General features: G+C 31.3%; 4 protein-coding genes across 4 annotated transcripts; 2 read left to right on the top strand and 2 right to left on the bottom strand.

The window, feature by feature from the left end:
- Window positions 1-80: 80 nt before the first annotated feature.
- On the bottom strand, window positions 81-2,836 carry Tsp_11055 (hypothetical protein). Its single transcript, XM_003381907.1, has 14 exons — window positions 2,795-2,836; window positions 2,652-2,721; window positions 2,487-2,590; window positions 2,367-2,424; window positions 2,150-2,254; window positions 2,079-2,106; window positions 1,933-2,025; window positions 1,705-1,877; window positions 1,464-1,648; window positions 1,288-1,383; window positions 1,115-1,204; window positions 978-1,043; window positions 846-904; window positions 81-468 (listed from the first exon to the last, which is right to left on the bottom strand). The coding sequence occupies exons 1-14, from the start codon at window positions 2,834-2,836 to the stop codon at window positions 81-83; spliced, it is 1,557 nt and encodes a 518-aa protein (XP_003381955.1).
- A 391-nt stretch (window positions 2,837-3,227) lies between these two features.
- Window positions 3,228-8,511, bottom strand: Tsp_11054 (putative PH domain protein). The gene is given in 17 exon segments (XM_003381906.1): window positions 3,228-3,526; window positions 3,583-3,764; window positions 3,846-4,010; window positions 4,107-4,207; window positions 4,272-4,579; window positions 4,595-4,850; window positions 4,904-4,985; window positions 5,050-5,162; window positions 5,232-5,303; window positions 5,364-5,461; window positions 5,929-6,093; window positions 6,157-6,364; window positions 6,424-6,615; window positions 6,774-6,846; window positions 7,124-7,192; window positions 7,724-7,773; window positions 8,503-8,511. The coding sequence occupies 17 exon segments, from the start codon at window positions 8,509-8,511 to the stop codon at window positions 3,228-3,230; spliced, it is 2,442 nt and encodes an 813-aa protein (XP_003381954.1).
- Window positions 8,512-8,633: 122 nt separating this feature from the next.
- Tsp_11053 (conserved hypothetical protein) lies at window positions 8,634-11,083 on the top strand. The gene is made up of 10 exons (XM_003381905.1): window positions 8,634-8,667; window positions 8,791-8,862; window positions 8,960-9,084; window positions 9,137-9,412; window positions 9,475-9,636; window positions 9,714-10,138; window positions 10,425-10,517; window positions 10,583-10,745; window positions 10,799-10,931; window positions 11,073-11,083. The coding sequence occupies exons 1-10, from the start codon at window positions 8,634-8,636 to the stop codon at window positions 11,081-11,083; spliced, it is 1,494 nt and encodes a 497-aa protein (XP_003381953.1).
- A 1,280-nt stretch (window positions 11,084-12,363) lies between these two features.
- Window positions 12,364-15,895, top strand: Tsp_11052 (putative septum formation protein Maf). The gene is made up of 8 exons (XM_003381904.1): window positions 12,364-12,394; window positions 12,923-13,047; window positions 13,092-13,229; window positions 14,083-14,186; window positions 14,219-14,236; window positions 15,446-15,501; window positions 15,572-15,668; window positions 15,757-15,895. The coding sequence occupies exons 1-8, from the start codon at window positions 12,364-12,366 to the stop codon at window positions 15,893-15,895; spliced, it is 708 nt and encodes a 235-aa protein (XP_003381952.1).
- The last annotated feature ends 158 nt before the right edge of the window (window positions 15,896-16,053 follow it).

The raw sequence follows: 16,053 nt of genomic DNA, 5'->3' as shown, positions 1-16,053 counted from the left end.
TTCAAAAAGCGAACGTCGAATTCGAGATCAACGAAAAAGCCTGCAAACAAATTGAACTCTACTTGAAAAGTGGAAATTTTCTATCCCAAGCGAATTGCAACAATACGATCGAGTCGAAATTCAACCAGCTCAAATATCAAGTTGAACAGTCGCAATTCAAAAATGTCGACATTTTGCACCAGTCGATGGGCCTGTGTCGTCTGGTCGACGACGCCAGCGTGTTGGTCTGCTGCAAAAGTGGCAAAGATCGAACGTCGATGGGTGTCACTTTGGATGAACAATTGTTGCTGGAAGCCGAGCACAATTTGTCGACCAAGCAGGCCGCAGATTTGTTGAAAAAAATCCGCACCCAGGGGACCAGAATCGAAAATGCCTACAAGAACATCGGTGCCAGAAGGTACGCTTTTCGTCAGTGGCAGTTGAACTTTTTGCCCGAAACGTATCGACCGCCCGACGGCTTTTACGGTTCTTTAACCACTTGAAACACACAACACAGGGTTCACTGTAGTCTTTTCTTTAATTTGTTTGTTTGTTTATTTGTGTTCACCAAATTGTTTCTCCCTCCCTAAACACCCACTCTTTGCACACCTATACGACCAGTAATCACAAAGTCAATTTCTTCAATCAGTCACCCTTATCGGGTATGTATTTCTTTCTGGCCATGTATAGGAAAAATATGCTCGACAGACCGCTGACCAAGAAAATCACGTCGAACCAACGATGGTAAAAGTTGAACTTCAATTCGCCAAGCACATCCGTTATTATAGATCTATTTTTTTCATTTGGAAAAAAACTTTTAAAAAAGGATAAAAACTACAAAAGAAAAAAGAACGAACATTTGTTACCTGTATTCTGCCGGCATACTCATACGAATCAGTAAAACAGATGATACGAAATACATGCCCTGCAATGTATTATTATTATTATTATTAGAATTGATATTAATTTTAAAAAATATATATATACAATTTTCATACCATCACTTCGGACAGCAACAAACAGACAATGTTTGACCACTTGTCACTAGAGACGATTGAAAATAGCTGAAAAATGAAGAAACACAATTATGAATTTATATTAAAACGAGAATTTATTTGTAGTGTTTTTTTTTCACTTTCGAAATAGTAATCAAAAGTCCTCGGACTGACGTAACCGCTATAACGCCGACCAAAATGAAAGAAATATGCTGAGTCCAAAATTTCACCTACAATAATAATTTAATTAATTGGATTTTTGTAAAAAATGGCATTTTGTTTTAAATGAAATGAAAAAAAATGCAAAATTCACGTCAAAATCGAATCCCATTAAATGAACAGAAATTTCAATTCCACGTGTCACGGGATCCACTTTACCGACGCGGTCGAAAATAATATTCACCGTTGCCTAAGGAGAATAACAACACAAATTAAAAAAAATGCATACATACAGATCAAAAATATAATAATAATAATAAAACAATTTACCATAATAAGTTTCGAAACACAATAGATGGAAAAAAAATAGCCAAGAAAGTCGAAATATCGACCGCGGAGTGTTTTCGAATAGAGCAAACGTCGTTTCATGTCGTTCATTTCCATAATTTCTGTCAGCAATTGACGAGCCGCTTCTTCGAGATAATTAATCTCTTCTTCCAACAACGCACCAGATCCTGGGATAGTAAACAACTTTTTCTTTTTAAAATTAAAATTAAATTCAAGCATCCACCTTCGGAAGAGCTGATTATTGACGAGGCGACTAATCTCAGCCAATTGGCCTGCGATTCCACGCTAGTGTATCCCCTGCGCTCGAGTAGTAATTTTTTTTTCTTCGTCAAAATCATATCGATCGTCTTCAAATAGCGCCTTTCCATATTTCGAACATCACTGTCGGTTATATTTCTGAAATGGGATCAAATTACACATTAATAAACAAGATACTATCATCTGTACTGACTGCATGAAGTAAGACATGTAAGTATAGGGGCAGTTGACGGCGCCAAAACCGCTCAACATGGCCATCACAGTCACACCAATAACGCCCACTCTGCTGATGATGTTTTCAATTGAAAAAATACCTAAAAAAGTATTTCGAACACAAACAATTCATTATTTGAATATTTGCATAAAACTGAAATAATAATAATAATAATAATAATAATAATAATGCGAACCGAATCGGCTGCTCAGTGCGGGAAATGGAAAGCCAAATTTCCAAAAGCCGTAGAAAAACAATAACCAAGAAATACCACTCAACAAATTGACAAATGATTCACGAACTGAACGAAAAATGATGAAAATTAAAATTATAACAGAAAAGAAAACTCCCACAAAACACCTACTGATACGAATATTTCTTAGCGTATATTGAGCAATGCTGAACGGAATGACCAAAATCAGCAACAACAAAAGCAAATACAACGTCAATTTCAAATAATAATAACGAATGCTGAAAAAATGAAAGCAAAATAATTAAAAAAAATTTTTCCTTTTTTGAAACTTCAATCGTACCTGCTTTCCAAGAAATTCAAAATTTCGAAAATGATCAATTCGAACATTGTGCACGAAAGGCAAAAAGTAATCGAAAACAAAAAGATCACTTTGTGATAACGAACCTACAAAAAATGAAATAAATTTTTTTTCAATATTCCACAAGCAAGTGCTGTTGTGTTCAACCGTCCCATACTTGATTTCCACTGTACAGTTGTCTGATACAAAATAGCCAACCGCACGCGAAAACCAGTGCCTGAAATAGAATGTTTCCAAAAGTAAAAATATGCATGTCAAAACAAATAATAATAATAATTTATGAACATTACTTGGGTAGTATGTAGAAGAATACAGTCAAATCCAACTCCCATAATCTATCTGCTGTTGACTAGAAAAATAATATTAAATTGCTGTTGTTTTCTTCTATTATTTCATTTTTAAACATCCCGTAAATAAGAAAACAATATTCTGTCAATGACAGAACCGACGATAACAATCAAGACAACAGACAACACTGGGAGTAGAAATAAATTTTAATCATATCACTTCGTTAAATGCAAATTCACGCTTTCAAACCTCAAGCAAAATGCACTTACGAAAGCATATTAAATATTGTGAATAGAAGAAAAAAAAGAAAGAGAACTTTGTCACCGTTTGAATCAACAAGACAAAATTATTATTATTATTAGTTGTTAGACGACACCGTATATAAATTGATAAAAAGCAAGCTTTTTGTTTATGATTTGCAATTTTCATAATTTTTCAGCGAAACCAAATAGCTAAAATAAGAGCAGCCAATCCGACGGCAACAACGACGACCGTTGTTGCTGTAGACCAGCAGTCGCTGTTGCTGAACCAAAACCACCGCGCATCACCGGAGATCAATTTTGAACGTAGAAATAGCATATCAGAGCTGATCGTATTCATACGATCGTTCAACTCTTTCACCAATTTCGCCACAGCTCGCACTTCGTTCAATATTACAGTACTATTTTTGCATACTGCATCATTTTCTCCCAATTCTTCTTCTTCTTCTTCTTTGGTAATTATCAAACTGGCATCTGCAAAAAAAATATAATTATATTCATATTGTTAATAATAATAATATAACACAAACCACTCGGTGTCTCTTCACCGTCGGTCCAATCTTCTTCATCTTTCATATTACTAACGGCCAACGAATTCAAACTTCTGACACTGTTCGATTTGACAATTGGAGTTTTATGCAACGCTTTCGTTTGAATAATAAAATCACATTCATACTGGAACAGATCATTCTGTATATCCCAAGGACGATAGCTGAATGAAAATTGAATTTTTTTTGTAATCAAATCAAAATATACGAAATTCATTTTTTACTCAGCATGTCTGTAAATCCACATGTTTGAATTCGTGTCCAAATCGAACAGTCTGGTCTGGTGGATTTTCCCTTTGTCGACCAAATCTTTCGCTTTTTGCCGTTGCAGTTCTTCAACTTTGGTCTTTTCAACCGTCGCCCATTCTTGATCACAAGCTTTGATCGCTTCTGTCACTTTTATCCAAAGCCTTTTTTCAACAACAACAACAACAACAGATGAAAAAAGCAGAAGATAATTTTCAAAAAGAAAAAAAGGCAGGTATAAAAAAACTTTGCAATAATACTTGGATGATTCAAATTCTTCTTGAACGTCGAAATCGACATCCGAACGTTTCAAACGATGCGCCACAGCCACTTCAATCGGACCCCAAAGAATGTTCGTTTCCTGATTTGAAAATTTAAAAAGAAAAATTTGAAATTCAATCAATCAATCATCGACTTTTTATTACATTTGTCTGCTTGTCTGTGATGTAAATCGTATCGTCCCATCGACCGCTGATATCGGCCAGAGTCTCTTTGCCGAGCATTATTTTACCGCTCAGCATGTTGATGCAGTCAGAACGACCAAAAAACGGTCGCAGTTTGAATTCGATCAAAGCGGAATAAGAGGTACGATCGCAGGTAAGGCTCACCGAACCGCCAAGTTCCATCGACAACGTGCCCAACACTAGACCCTTGCAATGGGCATATGGCAACGTGACTATGTAATTTTCGCCTCTATTCAACAGGGTGATTCGAGCACCGCCGCACATAATTGCTGACAATGAATTACCTACGAATACAACCATATATTTCTGCACTCCTCCTTTATTTTGCAAATATATTCCCATACCGTAATATTTGGATTTTGCCAAAATTGTACCACTGATATTGAAACCACTTTTGCGATTGGTAACAAAAAATGCGGATATCGGCGGATGATGGGACACTTGTTCAGCAATGTAAAATGTTCGACTGTCCGTAGACGGATCATACCAATAACAACGAAACACTTCACCAAGAATTGGATTGTACGGCTTTTTCAGACCCTATATAAATTATACATGTACTTTTATTTCCACCCCACACTTCATTCACTCACTTTGGGCTTCTTGTAAAAGCCAGATAAATAAAATTTCAAAACTAGTTGCATTCTTTTGTACGGATCATTTTCTTTTGCTGCTCTGAATAATTTTTAAAAAAATGTTATTTTTTCTTTAAATATCAATACTCACTTTTCTTACTTACTCAGAAAGCAGATCTGCGTGATAATAATAATCGGCTAATTTTTCCAAAAATGACCTCGGCTCCAAAATGAAAGTCGGCAACACCACTTTGGATAAATCCATTCCAGGTCGAACCTGAAATGCATTTTTAAAATCAATTGAACAAAAAAAGAAGAACTTCACAAAACAGTCCAACGTTGCAACCTGCTTCATCAAAGTCCAAATCAAACTTTTATTCTCTTCAGCAACCTCTTCAACTTGTTCTGATTCACCGCTCTTGAACAAAAAAAAACAATTATTATTTATTTCTTTTTGCTTTTTGAATTTAAAATTTACAGCGCCAAACACTTCCGGAGGGGCAGGCACGTATACAGTTTCTTGAATTACTTTTTCTACCAAATCTGCTTCTTCCATTTCGCTAACTGCTTCTTCTTCTGCAAAAGTATCATCTATCTACTCAGTTGAAAATTTCTTTCCAATTTATCCATAATCATCAGCTATACATATCAAGAAAAAAATTCACCATAAACAATTTAAGAAACAAATTTATCTTAATTAAAATTGTTAATATCTTGTAAAGATTTTCAAGTTGCTTTTTCTTTGATCTTAAATGTGAAATAATAAAGTGTTCAAAATGCATTCATCAATGTTGTCACACTTATTCATCAACTGCATTTCAGTCAACAACAATTCATCCAAACTGTTCATCTTTTCAAATCTGCTTAAACAAGCAGTTTCGCTGTCATAAATATTTACTTAATCATTCAAATAATATCGCATTTATTAAATCAAAGTATATTTCTTCAAAAAAATTATAAAATTCAATCAATAATATTTAAAAAGAAAATCATCAACATTATTTTCACAATTATAAACGATAATAATTCCAATGCTTACTTACCATCTTCAGGATCTACAGAATAATTGGATTCTTTCATTGCTTTATCTTCAAAACCATCCTCAACAACAATTCCACTGCAATCTTGCAACCATTGATTGTGCAAAGTTTTCATCAAAAGACGATTACATTTCAATGCCATCTCAAGACCATCCATCCAACATCTACCTGAAACAGTTTGAACAATATTTCATATCGTAAACAAAAAATAAACAAGCAGCATCAATTTACCGGATTCATCAGATGGTGAACGACATATAAGATACGATGTTGGCAGTGGTTGCGTGACAGCACCAAATGCTTCTCCTTTCGGTCCACGGGCAGCCCAAATTGACTGATCCAACGGATGGAACAATTTGAAACAAAAGCCACCCTTTTTCGAAGGCCTCTCAATCAGTTCGCAACAATTTAGCAAAACCGTGCCAATCCAATGACCATGCTGAATAAAAAAAATTCATTCAATTTAATTAAAAAATTACAAAATAATCAAAAAAATACTTTATGCGTTTTTTGATTTTTGTAAATAATAAACAATCCCGGTTTCAAAACACAAAATACTCGAGTCCATTTCCGAAGCGTGCCGCGCACTTTTAACCAATCGGCAATCAATACGATCGTCGGATCTTTCAATGCTCGCATCAATTCACGGGTAGCTCGTTTCTTTGCTTGATGATATTGCAGTTTTCTTTTCTAAATTATAATAAATTGAATTCAACATTAAAACTTCAAATAAACATCATTTACATACATATTTAAAATAATCTGAACGGGTAGTAAAGTAATGAACAATGAAATTTATTTCATTTCTGCTTTACATTCTTCACGCATATGAATAACAGAACAAATACCTTGTATTTTGTCTTTGTCTGACTTGAATCCAATGTGTACGATGTTGCTGAGCTCACATCACTACCCTCCATTCTAAAATTACAATTTAACAAAACACTGAAAATAATTTTACATAGAAATTGCATGCTGATCAAAAATTAGACACTCATCTACATAAAATTTTGAAAACACTAATTTGGAATATATAACAATCAGCGTAAATTATGATTTCCATAATGTAACCAATACAAAATGATCAATGAATCACACTTTTCAAAAGATATGCAAATACGCAAACTTAATTATAAAAGTTATTTCTGAAAAAGATCAAGTAACTGTCCTCCAATGCATCCTGTCAAAAAATATTAACGTACGTTTAACAGTATTAAATAATGTCTGATCAGAGTCGGGTAATGTGCTTGGAATTAAATCAACATTACTTAAGAGGAAAAAAATCAAATTAAGCATTAAACATATTAATCAAAGTAAAACAAAAAATGTCAAATAAAATGAAATTACACACATGCCAAACATGGACAGATAAATTCAATAACAAATTAAAAATAAAATCTCCAATACAGCAAGCAAACGAGCAGCACAAAGTAATATTCTTACTAGATATTTAAGAAAGATTAAACATTGATTTAATAAAAGCCTCTGTTTTGGCACTTCTCAGCTTGAAATAGAAACCAATTTATAAATAATCATTCCAACATTAAAACTTTAACAGAATTTACAATGTATCACATCATTTGACAATAGTGGGGCAATTTATAAATAAATAAAGAAACAATGAATGAAAATGAAAAGCAAAATAAACAAAACACATTTCTTAAAATACACTCATGAAAAAGTAAATTTCATAATATCGCTTTAATAAATTATAAACACTTTATGTACTGCGAGCTGCACAGACAATACGTCTTCACTGTAAGCGTACAGTGCCAATTTATAGCGCGGCTAATTTTACTTAAACGCTTCATAAACAGCACGAAACTTTAAGCTAATGCACATGAAAAGCTAAAATGTAAATTTTGAAACAAAATTATGTAAAAAATTAATTAAAAGGTGCATTAAAATTATTCGATAAATATTGTATAAATACAAAAATTTGCACACATTCTGCGTCAACATATAGCATTAACAAAAAATTGAAAAACAACATATTTACCTAAATAAAGTGTCAGTATACCGAAATTGCTTTCTTATTAATAAAAATAATCATAGAACAACAAAAATCGGACAAGAATAATTTAAATTGACAAGCATATTAGTCCAATTAAATACCGTACCAATAATATAATTAAGATTTACATCATCATTTACTGTAAGTATTTTTTAAATGCTTTCATGCTTCTTCGACAATGAAAATATATCTGAATAATAGTAAAAAACTGTTGTAAAATGCAAAATAAATAATTCTTAAATTAGTACAATTATTCTGCTTAATTCTGAATAAACTGAAAAATCAGGTATCCGTAAATGCGTAAAATTTTCAAATATTAAAGAATATATTTTATTTTAAGTTATATAAAAATTATTTTACTAAGAAAATAAATTTTTGGAGAATTAATGTAAAAATAAAGTTTTTTTTAGCATTTATAGTATTTCGTAATATTGGATTAAAATATTAGGTTGAAAAGAATAAAATAAGTTAATAGAACAAAATAATTTTATTTAAATTTAAGTTTTAAATTTTTACTACTTTGATTTTTGAAATTCAATTAATATTGCTTGATTTTTTATTACTGTATGCATGAAATCATACCAGATATTTTTCAATAAATTAGGATCACTGGTTATACTTATAGTTGATGGTTAATTTACAAAATATAGTTCTTATTAATCTGTATAACAATGTGTCGATTGTATAAGTGATTATGGACGATCATAGGAAAAGCAGCCTTGAAAATGGTATTTTTTCAATTTCATTTCTATAACTGAAATCATTGTAAAGTTTATGTTTTTGCTAGACATATTTATTTTATATATGCCGTATATTTATATGAATATTTGTTGTTATTTTTATTTTTTTAGTTGATCAACTTGAAGCGAACATTTGTGGTGATTATTTGGAAAAAATATACAAATTGGAACCAAGTGCTTTACGTAAATTATTTTTTCTTTTTCATTAATTGTGATGTTTTTTGATCAAACGATTGATTTGATCGATTTTCTTGATTATGTGGTATTTGTACATTTATAGCTGCAGAATCGAGACGATTGGAAAAAGAAAAGGCAGATCTGCTGAAGGAAATTGAAAATTTGGCCTTCTCCCATTATGATACATTTATCCAAACGACGTGTTGTTCAGAAAAAATTTCCAACCATGTAATGAAAAAAATTTGAAATTCAAAAAATAATTGTTTCATTTATTGTCTAGTTGAAAGATATTTCGGCAAAGTTGGAAAAGTTCCGAACTGACGTGGACAATTTGAAAGGCGACTGCATGCAGTATGTTCAAAGTAGTCAAAAGTTGTGCAACGAAAAGGAAGTTTTGGCAGATGCTAAAACAGCCTGTTCGGATGTTGTGGCAATTTTACACGTGCCTGAACTGATCGAAAGCAGCGTTCGTCGTGGTCGTTACGAAAAAGCATTTGAATTAATTCAATTTATAACAAGACTCGATTCACGTCTCCAAGATGTACCGCTAGTTCAGGTGAGGTTCAGTTTTTGATTATCAGTATTTTAATTTTAAACAAAAGGTAATTTCATTTTCAGGACATAGCAAGACAAGTTAAAAATCAAAGAAATTATCTTCTTGAATGCTGCCTTGAACAATTGCGATCGGATCTGAACTTGACCCAGTGTCTTAAAATTATTTCCTTTCTCAGACGTATGGCAATTTACACAGAATCTGAACTTCGCATGCAATTTTTGTTCGTAAATATTCTTTAATTTTTGTAATTTCTTTGTTAGATAATTCAAGTTTCACTTGTGCATGGTTTGTAATTTTTCAGGCTCGAGATGAATGGATTCAGAGGTGTTTAGATGGGGAAAAATTCAACGATTCTTATCAGATGCTCATTCGCACGGTAGATGTTTACCGTAGTTGTCTGTTCGATGTGATGATTCAATACAGAGCTGCATTTTCTGAAGAAAATTCTTCAATTTCCAAGATTTGGCCAAAGGAGGAAATTGAAGTCGATTGTTCTTCGATTGTCAATTCTTGGCTTTATTATCGAGTTGAACAATTTTTGGAGATCATTGTTGAAACTTTGCCAAAATGTCCAACAGATCGTCTGGATTCAGTGATGACTCAATGTATGCATTTTGGATCTTCCATGGGCCGTGTTGGAGCCGACGTCAGAATGCTGTTTGTTCCAGTTTTCGAAAATTTTTTCAAAAACACAACCAAAAATTTACTGCAGAAGGCAACTGCCAAGTATTTTTTATTTCAGTTATTCATTTATTTATTGACGATATTTTTATTGTTTTAAAAATGTTAATTATCACTGGATTGTGAAGCATAATTATCTGGTTCTTTTTGTTTGTATTTATAGTGCTGTTGAAAGATTGCAAAAGCGGAAAAATCTTTCACATTGCCGGGTTTCTTGTGAAATGAAAGTTAGTAGCGAGGTAGAATCTTTGAAACCACCAGTTTCATTGCTTGCTTATCCGTCCTTGGCAATTTATTGCAATGAAATTATTGAAATTTTTAATTTTACCAGAAATCTTCCTGCCGTAAATTTTGCTTGCTTTTTGCTTGAAAGTCTTGAAACTTCTCTTCGATCAGTAGCTACAACTTTGAGCCAACTGTCCAAGTAACTTCTCATCACTATCCTGTGATTTGTAAGTGCGAATTTAATGTAACAATTTGCTTTTTCAGCACTGATGACTTGACGGATGAGGAAAAGAAAACCGTTTCAAATATGATGATAATTTTTTCCAATGATTTTTTAATTTATCTCAACTCATGCTTGAAACTTCTATTTCCAACGAAATTGATAACACAGGCGTTGTGTTTAACTTCGTTTGGACTATATCAAGATGTAAGTTTTGGATTTGTTGTTGTTTTGTTTTGCTCATTTGTATTTGGTTTCAGAGAATAAAATTACAACTGAATGCGGAAGATTTCTGCCCGTGGGAAAGGGAAAAAGATGCTACTGCTTTTAAAAATGTTGACATTAAAAATCTATTTCATGACATTCAGCAGAATATAAATGCTGATCAGAAAGGTAATTTTATTGATAACTGATGTTTATTTAATTTAAATAAACCTTATATTTTATTTTCTAATATTATTGTATAAATTTTCACCTCTATAGAAAGGAGGAAATTTTCTACCTAAATTTATTTCTTGAGTTTAATTTTTAAAGATGTGGAATGACGTTAATTATACAATCTTTATGTGCATCATTCGTAGAGTGTCTGGAAGATTGGCAAATTAAAGGACAAAACAGTTAAAGAAAACGATATGCGGTGTTATGGAAGGTTTACAGTTTGATTTTATTGTGAGTACATTAATTATATATATACGGAAAATATACGAATTATATTTCAGCAACACATTATTTCAGATTTTATATAAACTGTAGCTCCTGGTTGATGGAACGTTCGTCAATGGAGATAGATGAAATAATAATATAATATAATATAATATAATATAATATAATATAATATGAAATTGGGCTATTACGGATTTTAATTAATAAGTCTTCCGGATCCCGCAATCCCTTCATTACGTACTTTTGATGGTCGCTCAGCAATATGATGTTCAAAAATAGATATTACTGTTCGCTGCCTGAATAATCAGTTTCTACCTTCGACTGAGGACTGTTCGAGATTCTTTCGACAATGGTGTGTCTCAACTGTGTTTTGGTTGCTGTTCAATTTGTTGTTCAGTCAGAAAATTCAAAATTTTATTACTAAGAAGTTGTTTAATGACAAATTTAGTAAATTCATTCATGCCGCTTTAGCGATAGTTTTCTTGCTTTGCACAAAGACGCAAACATGGAAGAAAGCAAAATCTCAACCTAGACAAAAGCAGCCGGGTTTATCAATACAAAAACCGTAGCCATAATTTTGACTATTCAGCCTCAAATAACATTAAACATGATACAAATTGTTAACGATTTTTAAATTTTCATTCTCTCATTGCAATCGATCGGATCAACACAACGTAAGTTAGAAATAACAAGACAAATGCCGCGAAGTGCCAAAAATATCATTATAATGTCAATATAAGAAAGAAAATTTATCACAATTGATCAAAAATTCCCTATCAACAAATCATATTTACATTTTACTGTTACTGAAGAAAAGATTGTCATGTACAAATAGTCCATACTGTAATTAATTCAAAGGTTCCATTTACCGTTTTATTAAAAAAACATCAAATAATGCTTCATCTTTAAATAAAGCTAAAAGCTGTTACTATGAAGTGATAAAAATTATACAATGAAATTAATATGACAGTGCGCATTTGCTGAACTGATGCAATGACAATAAAGGAGTGTAGAGCAAAAAACAAAGTTATTTTCGTTCAACCACCTGAAATTTTTGTTGTATAGTTTTTGCTAACAGACAAATTATTTAATTTGCACTGTATGTTGGTAAAATATTTAAATGGAAATAATTTTATATTTTACAGATCATTTTTATGAATAAATGAAAACGCAGAATATTATAAAATTAGCAAGTATAAATTTCTGAACATTTATAAAAAATTGTAAAACACCGTATTATTTGATTGTCATGTAATTTTTCTTTTCAAAATTAAAGACAGTAGTTTAGCATAACTGTAAAGAAATTTTAATACACAAGGAAATAATTCAAATCGAATAATTCAGATTAAATAAAAGGAAATAAAAACATTGCTAAAATAAGCATTTCGCTCAAAAGCGTTTTCCTATGAACACTAGTTTGTACTTAAATTTTTTACTTTTACAGTAATTGCCATTCTACTTTTTATTTTTGTAATGGTATGCTTGATAAAATTTTGTTCGAACATTTAATTTATCAAGCTAATAGCGAATTGATAATTTTTCTTCAGTCTATAATTTACTATTGATGTAAGTGTTTTGTTTTGTTTTCAAGCCCATGTTTATGTTATTTGCAGATTTTCTAAATTTAGAAAATTATTTGAAAATATTCAACTACATGAGTTTTATGTTTAATTAAGGTTTTAGTTTAGTAGAATTAGTTTTTTCGAGTGATTTATCTTTAGGTCGTGCGTTAGATGTTTTCCAAACTGCTTCCTGGATTGAACAACAAAGAAATTATTTTGGCCAGCGCTTCACCACGAAGAGAAGAAATTTTAAAGAAGCTTGTAAGAGGAGCAAATTTCATATTGTTTGTAAAAGTTGTTGTTGTTGTAAAATTTTATTTATCTGAAGAAATTGCCTTTCAAAGTCGTGACATCTAAATTTGCCGAAGACTTAGATAAGAGTTTATACTTTGGTCGTCCTGGTGATTACGTAATTGATAACGCCTCATTTAAAGCAGAAGACGTTGCATCTCAGTTAAGCAATCAGGTCAGTCATTTTTGGGTTTAAATAATTTAATTATAAGTTTCTGTAAAACAATTTGAGATTATCTTTAAATTATACAAAATGAAGACAAAATAGCTGAAACTAATAAGAAGCCAATTTAACTATTTATTGGAAAAAAATGAAAACCATGATTCACATGAATTTAAATTTTGTGTTTCATTAACATTTAGTTAGCATTACTGATTAGAAGTAATCCATTTTTAACAATCAATGTTCAATTTTTAAGCATATACATTTTGCAGTTTATGCAATTATGTGTTAAAAATGCATTTTCTATTTTTTGTAATATTTCAAACGTATGGAAAAGTCGATAATTTGTTGTATGGAATGGTTAAACTTTTATTTCCTTTAAAAAACGCAAGAGAAGCTTAATAATGTAAAATTGTTTCATTTTGTTTTATGAATTGCTTTTGAACATTATCGAGTATAAATAATGAATTATCTAAGCGAGTTCAAGTCATTATTGTTCAGTTATTAATCAAAATGTTTCATTTGGAAATTTTCATTTTCACACTCATTTAGTCTTTGAAAATATATTTTTTCCCTTAATACTCAACAGTAAGCATTATATTATTTAAGGTTTCTTTATGTGTATATTTTTAACTGATGAATGAAAGCAATTTATTACTCTTCGTTAAATGTTGCTCTTTGAAAAGTAAAACTGAGCAGCCTTCATTTCAATTTCAACGTGAATTATGATAACAGCACTGCAATGAATGAATGATAAATTTGTTTCATTGAATTCATTGAAATATTTTTTTTCTTTGAGCATGAGTACTGTACTTTGTATGGCATATATGTTCTGTGCTTATTTCAGAATTGAAGTTTCATTTAGGATACTGTGAAACTCGTTATTGGTTGTGATACTGTGGTCGTTTTTGGCGGCAAAATTTATGAAAAGCCTATCGACAAAAATGATGCAATTCGGATGTTACATGAGTGAGTATATTTTGTTTTTTCTTATTTTTCAGTTGGTATTGTTTATTAAAGTTGATTTTTATTTTGAACTTAAAAAGTTTGATTGCATTTGATTGTTTTAATCAACTTGAAAGTAATTTTTTTACAAGTTTCTGTTAATTACTGTGTTGAAGAAACTTAATTATCATATTAAAGAAACCAATCATAAATAATAAATGTATCGTGTAGATATAATATTAATTTATGTTTTATTGATGTAAAAATTTAAATTAAATGAAATTAAATTTGAACTTATTATACTTATGTTAATCATTATGTAAATTTTTAAAAAATATATTAACAACAGTAAGAATTATAATTATTTGAACATGTTGATATGTATGAAGTGTGTAAAATGTTGAATATTATTTCGCGTCTTCAGTTCGACTGGAAGTGACAAAGAATGAGAAAAGTTTTCTCTTGTAAATATGGACAAAATTTGATGACCAGTTTTTATAACCTGCATAACATAGTTTTGTGGTAATTTGGGTTTTTATTTACCCATTTGATTGTCATTTAAATATGAAAAGTCTGTGGTTCTGTGGAAAATTGATTTCATATCAATCTTTGATTGAAACTTCATCACGCGGTTTTTCATCATTTTCCAATTCTTGTGTATCTTTTTCAGTTTACAGTAGGAAAATTTGGCTACAACCGTAAAATTGAATTGTTCTGCCTACGGGGTAAACGGTAGTTAAATTTTATTTATTGTTGTAATATTGAGAGATATGGAAAGGTATCGTTTTCTTCTTACATAAGTGAACTTTGCGGGAATTTAATGCCGATCATATTTTTCAGCGTTATTAAATAGTTGAATACGAATTGAATTCATGAATATTCATGAATTTGCAATAATAGCATGCATGAAAACTGGTTTCATCATTTTTATTTGTTATAATAGGCGGAGAAGATTTTTTGATGCAATTTATGTGTAATATATATATTATTTGAATCAACGTTATTAATTGTTTTTTTTATTGAATTCAGTTACGCGTTAAACCGATTTGATGATTTATCTTTTTGTGATTTTTGAAGCAAGTTTTGAAATGTCCTCAATAATAATCAGTAATTGGAAGTTTAATTGGCGGTTTTTTGTTCATATTTAAAGCAGTGATATTTTTAACAGTGAAAAAAAGCTTAGATGCATGCAATTTCATTTTTTTTGTTATTTATTATTTAATGAATTATTGAAAAGTGAAATAATAATGGTGATGATGAATATTTTGTTGTTGTTATTTCAGTTTCAGCGGCAGGGAACATTCAGTCTACACGGGTGTCGTATTTTTGGAAGTGCACGGTTTGAAAAGTATAAACAAAAGGAAAATATTGAAGAGTTGTTGTTTATTTATATATTTTTTTTGCTTAAGAGAAGTTTGCAGAAAAGTTTTGCGAAGTGACAAAGTTGAAATTTGGTGATTTGTCTTCTGAATTGATCGACGCGTACGTGGAAAGTGGTGAGTCATTGTAAGTTGGTTTGCGAAGTTTATTTAAATTTTGAGTGAATTGGAAATTTGGTTAATTTGTTTGTTTGTTTGTTTGTTGCCCAATAAAGCGACAAAGCTGGCGCTTATTCGATTCAAGATTCCGCGGCAGCTCTGGTGCGAGCAATTGATGGCGATTTTTACAACGTGATGGGTTTTCCGTTGCATCGGGTTTTGAGTAGCCTGCTGACTTTATACGGTCGACCGTAGCTTCAGAAAGCACGATGGCCACGTCGACGCATCCGATCAATTTTCTCCGCCAAGGAGTATGGGCGTCGATCACCGGCGGCTGGTTTTACGATCCCGGGCAGACGTTGTTCTGCAACACGCTCCACATGTACGTTTGGTTGTTCTTGTTCGCCACGCCC

The sequence above is a fragment of the Trichinella spiralis genome (assembly GCF_000181795.1).
Source record: "Trichinella spiralis strain ISS 195 chromosome Unknown Scfld1, whole genome shotgun sequence".
Classification (NCBI taxonomy): Eukaryota; Metazoa; Nematoda; class Enoplea; order Trichinellida; family Trichinellidae; genus Trichinella; species Trichinella spiralis.
Note: the sequence above shows the minus strand (reverse complement) of the source record. Positions and strands in the feature narration are given on the sequence as shown.